Below are 17,060 nucleotides of genomic sequence, written 5' to 3'. Positions count from 1 at the left end.
GGTATAACGCGTGAGACTACTACGCGTGGAATTACAACGCGTGGAATTACTACGCGTGGAATTACTACGCGTGGAGGTATAACGCGTGAGATTACTACGCGTGGAATTACAACGCGTGGAGTTGCTACGCGTGGAATTACTACGCGTGGAGGTATAACGCGTGGAATTACTACGCGTGGAGGTATAACGCGTGGAATTACTACGCGTGGAATTACAATGCGTGGAATTACAACGCATGGGGAATACTACGCGTAGAAATCTAACGCGTGGAAATCTAACAGGTAGAAATCCAACGTGTCGAAATCTAACATATAGAAATCTACCGCGTAGGAGTACTACTCTCAGGAATTCAACTCGTGACAACATACTCCTATAGAAACACCACGCACAGAAATATGCAATACGTTTCAAGCTTGAAATCTCTACTCTGTTAGCTGCAATCATAGTCACCGGCTTCTGTTACCCGAGAAAAATGAAGAGCAACAAATTGGCGTACAAAGATACGAGAAGAAGCAAACGGACGCGCGAACGTAAATACTCGCGAGCTCTGTTGGAGCGGATAGGCGAACTTATCAGCTTGAAGACACGTTGCGCGTGCTCGCTGTGTGTTCCGGTGACTCCAGCGAGCCTGCTGCCTTTGGAAACCTTCAGTGGCTCGCAGAACTCCGGGCCAATCGCACCATACACCATTTGCTTCGTGTATCGTCTCGTGTTGTATCAACGTGTCGCTTCTCTTCGATATCTAAACATTGTTTTTTAATGGAGACACTCGATTGATGTACAAATTCGCTGCGACATTGGAGAGTTATTGTATGGTGAATTGAGAAGAAGTGTGTATTTTTTTGGAATTTGGAAATTCGAGTGACAAGAAGATGGCTACGGACGCGTTGAGCGAAAGATTGTCTACTAAGCTTCATTTGCAAACGAAGACCGTTGGAGAGGAGAGGATAAGAAGGGCGAAGGAGAAGGACGAGGATGTGGCGATATTCAGCATGTTTCCTATGGAGGGTGATCCTAAGTTCAGGTGCTGTCTCGGGAAGGATTGTCTTGTTGGGGACCCGAAGAAAGCGGATCCAGGTGATCTTTGATGATGAGATTAATTTATTTTGAATTATACTGGGATTTGTTTAAAATTACTCTGGAATTTTTCTACTGGGAATTGTTTAAAATTACTCTGGAATATTTATGCTGAAAATTATTTAAAATTATACTGGAATTTTTATACTGGAAATTATTTAAAATTACACTGGAATTTTTATACTGAAAATTGGAATCAGCATAATTAGTCTAACTCTCAAAAATAATTTTACATTTGTCTATAATTTTTTAAAATCAAAGTTACGTCCAAAGTACTAAATTAGTGAGCTCTACAGTGATGTAACAGTAAAAACTAATAATAAGATAACAGCAAATTAAACCCAATACTTAAGACACGAAGTAAGATGCACAGTAGTGAAATTACCAGGATAAGTAGTTGAATTTATTAACGATAATGCATAATGGTCTCGAGAGCTCAAGGAGAGACCGCCTCAAGCCACGTGCTTATATTTTCCGTCTAAAATAAAAGATTGCTTCATCTTGGACAAGTATATTCGCTTTCGACTCTGTTTATACGCTACCAAATAAGAACCCGCGGCTATAATTAGAATTTCGAAAATAAGAGGAATAAAATGGAAATGTTCCTGAGGAGAAATTTATCGCTCTTCTCGTTTACAACTGCCTGTAATAAAAATCACACCTTTTGCACATATCGATCCAACATGAAAAGATGTTATATGATCTGGACGTGATATACGAACTACTTGTTGGTAATAAATATGTTCACGCTGTTTTTATTAATATGATAGGTGATGATAAATATTGTGTATTTTATGACTTGAGTATTGGAGAAGTTTTGGTAGAGGAATTAGTGTAGGGAGAAGGGCCTCTTAGCATTTATTTTTGATCTTAAGGAATAGGAGAGGTGGTCTTGAAATTTTTAACTTTTCAAGTTTTCATGTTTGCAATTTTGCAAATGTTCATATTTACAAATTTACAATTTTGTAATTGCTCATATCTTCAAATTTTCACGACGTGAAATATTTTAGTAACTGTGTTAATACAGAGTTGAGAGCTTGAGGCCATTTTTTTAGAGCAACCGATGATTTATTTACTCTCAGATTAAATTGTTCGCTACATGAAACTAATACTGCGCTGAGAAATTCGATACGGGGAGATATGACGCTTGGAGATATAACGCGTGAGAGTACTACGCGTGAGACTGCGACGCTTGGAATTACAACGCGTGAAATTACTACGCATGGAATTACAACGCGTGGAGTTACTACGCGTGGAATTAGTACGCGTGGAGATGTAACGCGTGAAACTACTACGCGTGGAATTACAACGCGTGAGACTACTATGCGTGGAATTAGAACGCATGAGATTACTACGCGTGGAATTACAACGCGTGAGATTACTACGCGTGGAATTACAACGCGTGAGATTACTACGCGTGGAATTACAACGCGTGGAATTACTACGCGTGGAGTTACTACGCGCGGAACTACTACGCGTGGAGTTACTACGCGTGGAATTACTACGCGTGGAGTTACTACACGTGGAGATACTACGCGTGGAATTACTACGCGTGAGACTACTACGCGTGGAATTGCAACGCGTGGAATTACAACGCGTGGAGATACTACGCGTGGAATTACTACGCGTGGAGTTACTACGCATGGAATTGCCACGCGTGGAGATACAACGCATGGAATTACTGCGCTTTCATATCTTCAAATTCACAAATGACCATATCTTCAAATTTACAATCTTGCAAATATCCAAATCCTCAAATTTATAAATTCACAAACCTTCATATCTTCAAATTCCCAATTTCACCTGCCTCCCCAAAATCTACAAATCCCACTAGAGGTAGAAATCCTCAACTCCTTAAAATTCTCAAATCTTCCAACAAACAATTATCCCCAGCGTCGAGATATTCTACGTACAGGGTTAAAGAGACATTTGATCTTGACAAATTCCACAAGAACTGAATGGAAACTCGTTGTCCGACATTCAGGCCCGGTTTCATGGACATTGCAAAAGCAGCCGGTGGAGGCGGGGGCGACGGATACGGTCCCGTTCTCAAAGTTTTCCTAAGGTCGACATCGGCACGCCGATCGTGGGTCGCAGCCGGCTCGCGGCATAAGCTATCGAACGGACAACCGGCAAACTTGTGAAAGATAAAATAAAGAGAGAGGGAATCCGAAGGGAACCGCGACCTTATGTGGAAAAACGAGCACGGCCACGCACTCGATTGTCCATCGTGCTTCCACTAACGAACCCGTTAATTATAAAATATACTAATAGGAAATCGTAAATAACGAGATTCGACCTACTTTTTCATCGATAACCAATTCGGTACGTTCGTTGGTTTTTATTAACGTTAACTGTCTTCTTTATTCGGTTAATGGTCCATTGGTACACGTAACATTGACCATTTTGCGACGATGAAGAGTATTTATAATCACAGATTTAGTTAATTGTCGCGTTTGGTGAGCGTCGTTAGGGAGGACGCATAAGGTGTGTCGTTGTATGTGTTAATAAGGGAGAACGCACCAGGTGCGTCATTGTATGTGTTAAATGGAAAACGCATGAGATGCGTCATTATATACATAAGGAATATGTGGCACGTGTAGTACATGATTATAAAATGTATCTTACACATGGTGTGACATTGTATATGTTAAATAACGGAGAACGCACCAGGTGCGTCACTGTATATGTTCAACATTGAAGAACGCACAAGGTGCGTCATGAAACAGATACACAGTATACGATGCATGTATTGCAAAATCATATAATGTACGACGCACAAGGTGCGTCATTGTATATGTTATAACGAAGAGCGTAACAGATGCGTGGCTAAATAGAGGACGCACAAGGTGCGTCGTCGTATGTGATAAATAACGAGGAACGCATAAGGTGCGTCATTAAATAAATGCATAATATACAATTGACTGTATGGCCATAGAGTGTAGGACACACGTGGTGCGTCATCAAGTATGTAATACTGTAGCGACGCATAGGGTGCGTCATTGAGTATGTAATACTGTAGCGACGCACAAGGTGCGTCAAAAAGTATACAAGACTGTACCGACGCATAAGGTGCGTCATTGAGTACATAATACTGTATGACGCATAAGGTGCGTCATCGACCATACACATAATTTAAGATACAATTTTTTCTAATGAAATCGGACTCCATCGAACATGCAACGCGTCCGACAATATTTACCGTGGCCAGTCGTTGCAAAACAGCCTGGAATTTGCTGTCATATGATTAAATGATGTCATTTGTCGTTTATTTCGATAAATACGTGACCAAAAACCTTTGAGAAGCTGATTCATCTTCTCCGGGAACTGCACGCAAAAACTATTTTAGAAAAAACGTTTCACTGCGATTATAATAATCGATTTTGGAATCTTGAGAAATAGTTTGTTCATTATTTATTTTAATATTCTCAAATATTTTGTATGATCGATACTTTTAGGACTTGTTATTATTTATCATTCACCCGTTAATATTCACCCATTTTTTGCTACTTTACGTCACGCGTATTCTTCGAATTTTTGTGCTTAAAGGAAATGTCTGATTGGAAATGTTTTTTGCTGTTTTCGTACAATGCTAACCTTTGCATATTTTGGACTTACCAGACTTTATTTAAAATCTTTCCTCAATTTTTTTGAGTATTATTTTTAGAAATTTATCGAAAGAGCAATAATAAAAAAATAAAGAAATCGAAAGACCATAATTAAAGGTCTGTCATCAGTGAAGGATCACCTGTCGTCATTGAAGGATTTGTTTAAAACGTCAATACAGTGAAAACTAGTTGAAAATCATATCAAAAGATCAACAAGCCCGATTATCTAAATAGGAAAACGGCGTAAGTCTGACGATGGAAAAATCGTGCAGTCGGATAAGATGACCTATTAATACGAATGATGTCATACGAGTGGACATTGGTGCATCAATATCAATCGATGCGAATCGACAAATTATCGTCTTATCGCAAAACAACTGCTCGTACGAGATTCGAGAACGGAAACATCTCTGCGTCATTTAAAAACTCTCATTTCTTTCACTATATTAAAGTAACAATCACACATTCTCCAGAACTAAATTTAATCTAAAATCAAACCTCCAAAACAAAATCTACCTCTACATTTAGCTCTACAATTTAACTCTACTAGAAGCTCTATTCAGAATCTAATATAAAACTCTAAATAGAATCCAAAATTAAATTTAAGTTGCAAAACAAAAATTTGACGAGCTTTGACACTCCAATGCAAGGGTGTTAACAATATGGACATCTGCATTGAAACATAACCTCAAAATTAATATGCCACAAGTGTAATTTCACGATACATTTATGTCAAACCAAACTGTCCAACATGTCGAAACTGTCCACTCGATATGCAACGACCCAATAAATTAACTCGAAGGGTTCACCGAAAATTCACTCACAGTCACAAACTTTATGTAACATTTGAATGCACTTATGCAACAACGGATGACTTAAAAACGGACCGGATGCGTCTGTTGTTACATATTATATTTTTCGGTTGCACAACAAGGCTTGTTCCAATTCTCCGTGGTCATATTGCTGCAACCGTTGCTTCCCTCGCGAAATTCCGGTACATGACCGTTCGCGAATTTATATTTAGCCTCGACGGATTAGCAACATCCGATCCCTCGTAAAATTCCGAATGATCACGTTAACGATTTTCGGAGATCTCTGACCCGAATTTCGGGGGTCTTCTGGGAATCGGAATGAATTAATCTGTTTTGACTATTCTGTTTCGACGCCATCTTGGATTTGAATGCGCTTTGTAGAATTATGTGGATTGATGGTTCTTTACAGTTATATGGATTGATCGAATAAAAATACGATTATCAATGATTTATTATTATGATTTGTAATATTCTTCAATCTTGATAAATTTGTTATTTGGAAAATTAAGATGACTGAACTTCAAAATGGCTGAACTTCAAGATGGCGGAACTTCGATTTGCATTTCACTCCAGAAGTGTAGCATTCAGTACTCAAACTTTATATACAATTTTACTCAGATGAAGTATAATTTTACTTAGGTAAAACAAACACAGGAAAAATAAACTTAAATATTAATATTTACTTATAATGCAATGAACTTATGTATTAAGTGCTCCAAACCAATCAACATGCAGGACCTCCAATAAGTGAACAGCAAAAATTACATACCAAAAAAGAATTTAAAAAGCACCCTAAAATAAACTTATTTATTTACCCAGATAAAATATAATAAATTTATGTATTAAGTGCCTCAAATTGATCAACATGCAGGTCCTTTAATAACAGAACACCAAGAATTACATATCAAGAAAGAATTTAAAGGGTGCCTTCGCCGAAGCGAGTGAAAAGGTCAATAACAATTACGACGAGCGAAATTATTCCTTATAAGCACTCGACAGGAGTCTCAATGGCATTACTCGTCTAATAAATCGAACCGAAGGCGCGATTTTGCACGGCCGATCAGGCTTCTCGGGCGAGTAACGCGAGATTACCACATCATCGTCCTTGGACCATCAGACTTTATACATATACGGAGCTATTGCTTGGACAAAGTGATGTCACGAGCCTCCTCCTGACTCAGACCACGAAGAGGAAATAGCGTACGAAAAGTTGGTGATTGCTTCTTTCTTCTCATTGGATACTCAGCTACTTATGGCTGGTTAATCGACAGTCACTTAGAGGGTTCCGAGATCATTTGTCAGAAATTAGTTTTATACTTGTGAGTGTTCGAAGATACTTCTTCTTCGAGATTAGGATACTTCTTCTTAAGAAGAGATTTTTTAACGCTCTTCTTACTTAATTCTCTGTACTCGAAAGGTGATTTTGGTTTGATAAGACAGATATTTAAAACAGTTTGAAGTAGAGTGCTTCTCGGTCTGAACCTACAATGTCATATGTGGAGTATAAACACGGAGACATTTCATAATAGAGAAATGATTTCAAAGGAGTTCATCAAGCTTTGCAACTAAAAATTTCTTAACATCAACATCAAAACTTGGACAGACATTTGAACAATTTAAAATAGGCAGTTTTTATGGAAATCTACAGTGTTACACATGTGTTACACATGTAAAGTATGAACACAGTGAATGTTAATAGTAGAAAAATAATTTCAAAGGAGATCATCAAGCTTTTCAACTAACAATTTCTTCATGTCTACACCAAAATTTGGAGAGGTATTTGAGCAATCTGAAATAGGTACTTTTGATGTAGATCTACAGTGAATATACATGTGTTACATATGTGAAGTATGAACACAGTGAATATTAATAGTAGAGAAATTATTTCAAAGGTGTTCATCAAGCTTTTCAACTAAGAGTTTCTTCAAGTCAACACCAAAATTTGAAGAGGTATTTGAACAATCTGAGATAGGTACTTTTGATGTATATCTACAGTGAATATACATGTGTTACATATGTGAAGTATGAACACAATGAATATTAATAGTAGAGAAATAATATCAAGGGTGTTCATCAAGCTTTTCAACTAAAAATTTCTTCATGTCAACACCAAAATTTGAAGAGGTATTTGAGCAATCTGAGATAGGTACTTTTGACCTGAATTTACAGTGAATATACATATGTTACATATGTGAAGTATGAACACAGTGAATATTAATAGTAGAGAAATTATTTCAAAGGTGTTCAGCAAGCTTTTCAACTAAAAGTTTCATGATGTCAACACCGAAATTTGAAAATGTATTTGAGCAACCTGAGAGAGGTACTTTTGACCTGAATCTACAGTGAATATACGTACATATGTTACACATATGAGCTACAAATACAGTGAAAATTAATTAGAAGAGTTCATCAAGCTTTCCAACTAAAAATTTCTTGCTATCATCACTAAAAGTTCGAGTTGTAGGTCTTGTTAATACTTTGACTACCACGTCCTCCACATATGTGTGACGCTTAATTGAGCGACACCCATATAAATCAATCCACTTGAATATTATTAAGAATTTTTTTCCTATACATCATTGAAAACAGTCATATTAATAACTGTCGTATTAAGTGAAACTTTGAATAGCAAAACAAAATTTAGTAAAACTTATTAATCATAAAAGTCCACAGAATTTTCACTTGCCTATAGCGGTCAACATGTTAGATCACCTTTCGAAATAACCAGTCATCCAAAATTGGGAATCGTCATTTTTGATAAACGACAAAAATTTGTTAGGGGAATAACACAACACTTAAATTTCCAAATAATTATATCATCCACAATTTATAAACTGAATTCGCGGAACTATCCCCGAATGGTACCTGGATTCTTTCAACTTTCTAATCGAAGGCTCGAAAAGTGGATGCACGACCACGCACGAGATCGTTTCGTGACCATAAACACGAGCTTCGTGACTAATCTCCGGGCTGGTCCGTTTCCTCATGCAAAACGAAACACCGTAGATGCAGAAGAGACTCGTCGAAGACGAATCGTGGGACCATGAAGTTGCAGCTACAATGGAGTACCTCGCGAGCCCCGCAATTTTGATGATCGCTGAATTACACGTTGCAGATCGAGCGAAGGAAACGCGACGGATCGCTTAGACACTTATTGTTCTTCTGCTTTGTTCTTTTCACGGCCAGGAGAAACGATTCGATGAAGAGGAACCGGGTTAATCGGATACGAGAGAAAAAACGTCGCAAAATTTCACGCGTTTACGCTTCGGTTACTCGTGCAGATCGATCGTAAGATACTTTTGTGTAACTAAAGTTTGTTTGTTCTGGAGTACCTTTGTTCGATGTTTTTTGGTTTTGGAATGATTGGGAAGCTTTTAAAGAAATTAGATTTATTGATTCTTTTATTAATTTCAACATGATTAGGATATGTACATATACTTATGCATATGCATATGTGGAACATGATTATTTGGACATGTTGAACGTGATTGTTAAAGAAAGAATATTTGTATTCTATTTGATTCTAACATGATTATTTGGACATATACATATACATATACATATATGCCTACATGCACACATGCATTCAGATATGTATATAGACACACATGATACATATGAACATACATATACACAAACATATGCACATATATGTATATACACATACATATACACATACATATGCACATATATATACACATACATATACACATATACACATATATATGCACATACATACATATACACATACATATGCACATATATGTACACACACATATACACATACATGTACATATGCATATGTATATCAAATATGATTATTTGAACATACATGTGGATATATATCAAACATGATTTCTAAAGGAAAAATATTTGTATTCTACTTAATTCAAACATGAGTATATGAACACATATGTGAACGTATATCACACATGATTATTAAAAGAAGAATATTTGTATTCTACCTAATTCAAACATAATTATATGGACATATACATGGATGTATATCGAACATGATTATTAAAAGAACAATATTTGCATTCTACCTAATTGAAACATGAATATGTCCACATATATGTGGACATATACCGAACATGATCATTAAAAGAAGAACATTCACATTCCAATTAAACCGTAATCAAGGATCATAGTTACTACGGTAATAAATGAATCGAACCGTTTAATGTAGGTCATTGGCAACCGTGACTAGAAAGTCCTGCGGGAGAAACTTTGAAACCGCATTGCGGAAGATGACACCTTCCAGTTTTGTGCAACTTTTTGCACCTGCACTTTCTAACCCTACCTCGAACAAACTTCGAACAATAAGTTTCTTCGAAAAAACATAAAGTAATACTTCGTTTGGAAAGAAGTTTGTATATCGAGTAAGCACACGATCTGCCGGAAAATTCATCCTTTGGGAATTGCTCGAGCAAAGGGGATAAGCGTACACGCGAGCTGAGGCGCCGCACGCGATCTTGGGTCTAGACGCTAAAATATAGTACGCTACCCTCTTTGCGAACTTATTCGTACCCTATCGAATCTTGCAATATTCCGCCCTGTACCTCTGTTGTGTAATTATTTTATGAATCATTGAGGTTACGTTTTGGGTTTGATAGTGTGATGGACGTGTGGTGTAATATGTGAAGCGTATGTGAACTTGACGAGTTCTGAGTTTTCTAATTTTTGGATAGCAAGTTCTCAAATTTCCAAGTCATCAATTCTCATATTTTTAAATTTCTAAATTTTCAATTGTTATGTCAATTGTTATTTCTTTATATCAATTGTTAATTGTTATGTTATCGCACATTCCCAAATTCCCAAGTTTCCAAATTCCCACGTTCCCAAATTCCCACGTTCCCAAATTCCTACGTTCCCAAATTCCCACGTTCCCAAATTCACATATTCCCAAATTCCCAAATCCCTAAATTCCCATATCCCTAAATTCCCACTTCCCCAAATTCCCACTTCCCCAAATTCCCACATCCCCTAATTCCCACATTCTCAAATTCCCACATCCCTAATTTCCCACATCCTCAAATTCCCACATCCCCAAATTCCTACATCCCCAAATTCCCACATCCCCAATTTCCCACATCCCCAAATTCCCACATCCCCAAATTCCCACATCCCCAAATTCCCACATCCCCAAATTCCCACGTCCCCAAATTCCCACGTTCCCAAATTCCCACATCCCCAAATTCTCACATCCCCAAATTCCCACATCCCCAAATTCCCACATCCCCAAATTCCCACATCCCCAAATTCCCGAATCCCCAAATCTCCAAAATCCCCAAATCTCCAAAATCCCTGAATCCCCAAATCCCCGAATCCTCAAATCCCCAAAATCCCCCAATACCCCAAATCCCTAAATCTTCTTTTCTTCACTAATTCCCAAAATCCCAAATTCTCAATCCACCCCAAAACCTTCAAATCTCCAAAAATCGCTAAAAAAAACCAGCTAATCCTCCCTCGTCCATGCATCAAAAATATCTAAAGATTATTCCTTTCAATTCCAGGTACCAAGAAGATGGAGTACAAGACCAGACAGTGGCACGAGAAATGCTTCTGCTGCGTTGTGTGCAAGAACCCGATCGGAACGAAGAGCTTCATCCCGCGTGAGCAGGAAATCTACTGTGCCGGATGCTACGAGGACAAGTTTGCCACCCGATGCGTCAAGTGTAACAAGGTAAGATATCATAGATCTACCGTTTCCTCGAAAGGAAAGCGTATATCGGTGAGACTTATACGGAGGGTCGTTGTTTCGCAGATTATTACTAGCGGCGGTGTGACGTACAAGAACGAGCCGTGGCACAGAGATTGCTTCACCTGCAGCAACTGCAATCAATCCCTGGCTGGCCAGCGATTCACGTCTCGCGACGACAAGCCTTACTGTGCTGACTGTTTCGGAGAACTGTTCGCCAAGAGATGCACTGCATGCTCCAAACCAATCACTGGTACGTGTCCTTTGTGGAATACTAAGTCCTTCGGACATTCTTTGAGGTCTACTTAATTTACTGGGGGTAGGTCTAGTCTTTTTACTAGAGAGGGTAGGTTTAATTTTTCTACTGGAGGTAGGTCTAATTTTTTTATTATTGGGGGTAGGTCTAGTTTTTTTACTAGAGAGGGTAGGTCTAATTTTTCTACTGGAGGTAGGTCTAATTTTTTTATTATTGGGAGTAGGTCTAGTTTCTCTACTAGAGGGGGTAGGTCTAATTTTTCTACTATAGGAGGTAGGTAGTTTCACTACTGGAGAGGGTAAGTTTAATTTTACTACTAAAGGGGGTGGGTCTAGTTTCTCTATTAGAGGAAGTAGGTCTAATTTTTCTACTATAGGGGGTAGGTAGTTTCACTACTGGAGAGGGTAGGTTTAATTTTACTACTAGAGGGGGTAGGTCTAGTTTTCCTACTAGAGGGTAGGTCTAATTTTTCTACTATAGGGGATAAGTAGTTTCACTACTGGAGAGGGTAGGTCTAATTTTACTACTAAAGGGGGTAGGTCTAGTTTCTCTATTAGAAGGAGTAGGTCTAGTTTCCCTACTAGGGGGGTATATCCTCAGATTGCTTCATGTAGGGGGTCTATGTCCTCAGCATGCTTTATGTGAGAGAGGGTTATGTCCTCAGCATACTACATATAGGTCTAGTTCTTCTACTAGGGGGTAGAAGAACTTAGAAGGGTTTCCCTACTAGAGAGGGTAGGTCTAATTTTACTACTACAGGAGTAGGTCTAGTTTTTCTGCTAAAGAAACTAGGTCTAGTTTCCTTACTAGAGGGGTATGTCTTCAACATGCTTCATATAGAGGGGACATGTCCTCAGCATGCATTATGCAGGGAGGCTATATCCTCGGCAAGCTGTATGTAGATCTAGTTCTTCTATTAGGTATATGTCTAGTTTCCCTTCTAGAGGGGTTACATCCTCAATATATCTCATGAATGCCTCAAATACAGTCATGTCAACTTTGAGAATCCTTAGAGGTGTAGGTCTACTGTCTCTGCTAAGAAGTACGTCTAGTTTCCCTTCTAGAGCAGCTACGTCTTCAATATACCTCATGAATGTCTCAAATACAGTCCTGTCAATTTTAAGAATCCTTAGAGATCATAGTTCTACTGTCGCTGCTAAGAAGTAGGTCTAGTTTCCCTCCTAGAGCAGTTACGTCCTCAATATTCCTCATGAATGTCTCAAATACAGTCCTGTCAATTTTAAGAATCCTTAGAGATAGTAAGTCTACTGTCGCTGCTAAGAAGTAGGTCTAGTTTCCCTCCTAGAGCAGTTACGTCCTCAATATTCCTCATGAATGTCTCAAATACCAATCCTGTCAATTTTGAACATCCTTAGAGGTAGCTTTACTTGCCTCCTAAAAGATGTTAATCTACTTCTCCTATTAGAGGAGGTAGATGTATGTCCTCAATATATCACCACAACCTTGAATACCAACTTTAACAAGTTTAAGAATCCTCATACTTCAAAAACATAATGCAAATGCATAAATCAACTGTATTTAAAATATCAGACTTCTTGAGTAGAAACTGTGATTATGATTGTATGCACAGGTATTGGCGGCACTCGCTTCATCTCTTTCGAGGACAGACATTGGCATAACGACTGCTTCATCTGCGCGGGTTGCAAGACCTCGTTGGTCGGCCACGGTTTCATCACCGATGGCGAGGACATCATCTGCCCCGATTGCGCGAAGATGAAGCTGATGTAAGAAGCTGTACGAAGAGCAAAGATCGATCGAGCGAGGAGGAACGAGCGAGGAGAAAGAGGAAGAATATAGAATACCCTCTTTGCTAGGATCGCTCTTGGTTTTCGAGAGCAATCAGAGGACTCCGCTTCGAGAAACCATAGAAACGAACGAAATTGTATCTATATTATCGAGATAGAAATTACCGTGTTTCTCTTTTATTATATTCTCGAGATATATACAGTTTGTTAAAGAACGCGCACCCGAAGCTTATTTAGCATTGTATAATTTCAACACATGAAAATAATAAATAAATATTGATCACGTTATAGGTGTGTAATGTTAAGAGCGAGAGATACCTGGTTTGACGCGTTCGAATCTGCCGTATGTTTCCGGCGATAAATTTATATTCTAAGAACGCTGAGAGAGAAAATTACGAATAAATTATTTATGTATAAATAATCGTACGGCAGACTCTGACGGGTTAAACGCATCTGTACGAAGCAGATTTTTAATATCGTTCCCGTTCGTTCCGATGAGAATCGTTAGATTTTTAAGCGAACAGGAAATGAAATTATACGTTGTTAAATAACTTCCAACTGTGTACAGCTTGGAAACACGATAATTTTTCTCGGAAAATGCTGCTCGACGATCTCTTCGCAGACTAATTTTCTCGGAGCAGAGAACGCGAGCAGACGCGGGGTAGCTTCGTAGTGTTTAATGGACGTAGTCATTTTTTTCGTTTCGACTTCGCAGCAATTGCGAAACGCAGACGAAACGAAAAGAGCACGCCTTCATCGAGAATCAAATCGCCTTAATTTGTAATTAACCGTCGTCGAGCTGTTACACCGTGTTAAATTAGAAACGAAGCTGTCGTTACTGTTTTATTTTTTCTTTCGCTTTGTACAATGGTAGAGAAACGCGCGACGATGGAATTCACGCGAGCAAATAAACGGATAAAGATGGATCCTATATATATTCTTATGGAACTAAATTTGATATACGTACGATAATGTTATTTTTATTTAACTTAAACTCACACACACACGCGCGCGAGCGAATAGTCATACTTACACGAAACACGTGCCACTGCACGCTTCTTTCTCTCTCTATCCTTTCCCTATATAATTAGAAATTAACCCCTTGCTTTGTAATCTATTTAAATTTGCTATTTATTTAAATATTCAAGTGTCTTGTTTGAAATTGTCGATATTTAAGGGCGTTTCGAGTACGACTGCGAACGCGTTCTTTTACGCGGGGAATTTGAAATATTGTATAGGTAGTAATAGGCCTTTGCGGAAAATTATAGTGGAGTCTTGCTACACAGCTCTGAAGAGCGTTGAAATAATTTTTGAACTACTTCCGAAGTTCTCGAATTTGCAAGACAGCACTTGTTACACTTTGTTTCGCTTTTCCCTCGTTTTACGTTAGAGTAGATACACGGTAAAGTTCGAGTCGTATAAGGCAGGGGGTTGAAACGAGGGGTTCGAGTGCACCTGTCGTTTACGCTCTGCATTTCAAGATCAATTGTGACACATTGTGTTTCAATAGCAATAATTTGGAATATCTTTGAACCGTGCACACGAGCCCAGAACGTCACGCGACGTTGAAAATCGTTTTTCTATCAACCGTTCCTTGGTTTTTCTGCGTCGACCACCACCTTGAAACGAGAAGAAAAACACGAACACATACATATACACACACACATATGCCAGAGTGTGCAAACACGCACACGCGGACGAAACACTAATTGTGGCCTTATCCGCACGAGTACGTAGGAGTAAAAAGCAAACGCGAACTTACAAAAATAATTATCGTTACTATGGTACACGACAGGGATTTATTAGCCGTCTGTAAGAGGAGACGAGCGCGCGAAGTGGATAAGAACGAGCGAGGATGTACCTCTTTATAGGGATAAAACGAATTTAAGAGAAAAAATATATCCGCGAAGAACGAATGTGAAAATCATCGTGACACGACCAATAATTACACGTGCTATATATACATATATATATAATATATGTTCTTACCGATCACTCACATACTAATCGCCTTAATTAGTAAACGATAAAAGAGCAGAGATTATTCTATATTCAGCGTATCGTATACACTGTTATATTGTAAAATTGATAAATAAATAAATGTAATTATTTACCGGGAGTTTTATTGAAATCGTTGGGGGAATGGGAACATTATCTTATTAATTTCGGGGAAAATCAACCCTTGTTTAAATAAATTTCTTTGTAGAACACCTATAGCAAATTTTGAAAATTTAAAAAATTCCGAATATCGCAAAAATTCGGAGTGGTAAAAAATTTACTTTTGAATCGCCAAAGATTATTTCCACAGACATTTTTCGTGAACAAGAGCTTATTAACAAAATTTGATGGGTGTCGGGGGTTGAAGGTGCTCTGAGGTTTCGCTGAATTGTTTAAAGTTGATGATGATTTAGTAAAGTCAAAACGTCCCGAAGTTGATTAGTATTGTACTCCAATGTAATTTGATGCATATCATAGTCAATTAAAGCAAAAAAAATTAATATTAATTGGGTTTTCGAAAATTGAACTAGTGGCGCCATCTCTCCGGCGAACAGGGTGAACTACGCACATTTGAAACAGGGGTTTCATTAGTTCCTCAAAGTGCCACTAGTTGGCGCCACGTTCGGTAATATGTGCTGCCGTCTAGCGGTAAAAATTAGAACTAATTAAAGGTGTGTTTCAAAAGTGTGTAGTTCACCCTGTTCGCCGGAGAGATGGCGCCACCATATTTTCTCCTGAAAACAGGCAACCAGAAATACGCAAGTGTAAATGAAATTGTGAGAACAGGCGCTTAAATAAATTATTTAAAATTATATTATACACACTAATTATTAAGCAAAGTATTTTTACAATAATAAAATAACTGCAATAAATATTGTACTCGATAGTAGAATATTAAAAAATTAACAATTAGGAATATTTACCAAACTCTTTCTAAGAAATATCTCATATAAAATATTTAGCATCATTTGAGTGGATCATTCTGCATAGTATTATGAAATCAAAATTAAAATATATTTCGAACTAACCGATTTTCGAAACCTATAATAAAGAATATTAAAATGCATCGACTGACATTTAAAAAAATTAGGTCTCGTTTAAAAAGTGAGAGTGACCTTGGAACTTCTGAAACTATTAAACACTGATTGCTGTATTAAGCAATTAAACAATTACTTAATGTTAAACAATAATTACTCTCCATTAGACAATATTTAATTTTGTGTAATACAATTATTTTACTACTTTAGAGTTACAACTTTCTTTCACTGTTTTAGAGCTGTAACCTGACCCAGTTGCGTGTGGGGCATCCCACATACTGGGTGTCCGTTTTTATTTCGGCAATTATCTTAAAAAATGATTTGTCTCAAAAAATATTTCAAACACAACTTGATATAAATCTTTCCTAAGACATAATGATGTCTTTTTGTGCCATAATGATTTTTAAAGAATCTTCCAACATATTTTAAATTCAAGAATGACCTTACATAAAAATATTTCATCTATCTTACATTATCACTCACATGTTTAACATTATATCCTAATGTTCCCCAAAACTTTACCCACATTTTACTCAAATAAATTCTACGTCATTCATAAGAAATTGTTGAAATCTAGTGGAAGTTTCAATCCAAGAAAAATTTGCACTTCTGACATTTAATTTTGCGAAAAACAAACATTTGTGACGACGCGAATAAAACAGTACACCCTGTACGTGAATTGCGTGAATGTAATTGATGGATACGATACGAATCGTGATATTACACGCGTGATACAAATGTACTGGTAAACGTCGCTGTAGTTGCCTGTGCGTGTGAATGAACTTTGCAAAGGAAGTGCAGGAAC

At 37.7% G+C, this 17,060-nt stretch overlaps 1 protein-coding gene across 13 annotated transcripts in view; it reads left to right on the top strand.

The window, feature by feature from the left end:
• Lmpt (four and a half LIM domains protein limpet) overlaps positions 1-15,333 on the top strand; it is a 145,868-nt gene extending 130,535 nt beyond the window's left edge. For 12 of the 13 annotated variants that reach the window (XM_076542053.1, XM_076542055.1, XM_076542057.1 and 9 more), the window contains 3 exons: positions 11,014-11,183; positions 11,265-11,451; positions 13,046-15,333. In XM_076542053.1, coding sequence (XP_076398168.1) covers positions 11,014-11,183; positions 11,265-11,451; positions 13,046-13,203 — 515 coding nt within the window. In that variant the 3' untranslated portion in view covers positions 13,204-15,333. Of the gene's footprint in view, positions 1-653; positions 1,078-11,013; positions 11,184-11,264; positions 11,452-13,045 lie in introns of those variants that run through there. The other variant, XM_076542060.1, reaches the window with a different exon arrangement.
• The last annotated feature ends 1,727 nt before the right edge of the window (positions 15,334-17,060 follow it).

The sequence above is a fragment of the Megachile rotundata genome, chromosome 2, assembly GCF_050947335.1.
Source record: "Megachile rotundata isolate GNS110a chromosome 2, iyMegRotu1, whole genome shotgun sequence".
In the NCBI taxonomy this organism is placed as follows: Eukaryota; Metazoa; Arthropoda; class Insecta; order Hymenoptera; family Megachilidae; genus Megachile; species Megachile rotundata.
The sequence above is the reverse complement of the archived record's forward strand: the minus strand, read 5'-3'. Positions and strand labels throughout refer to the sequence as shown.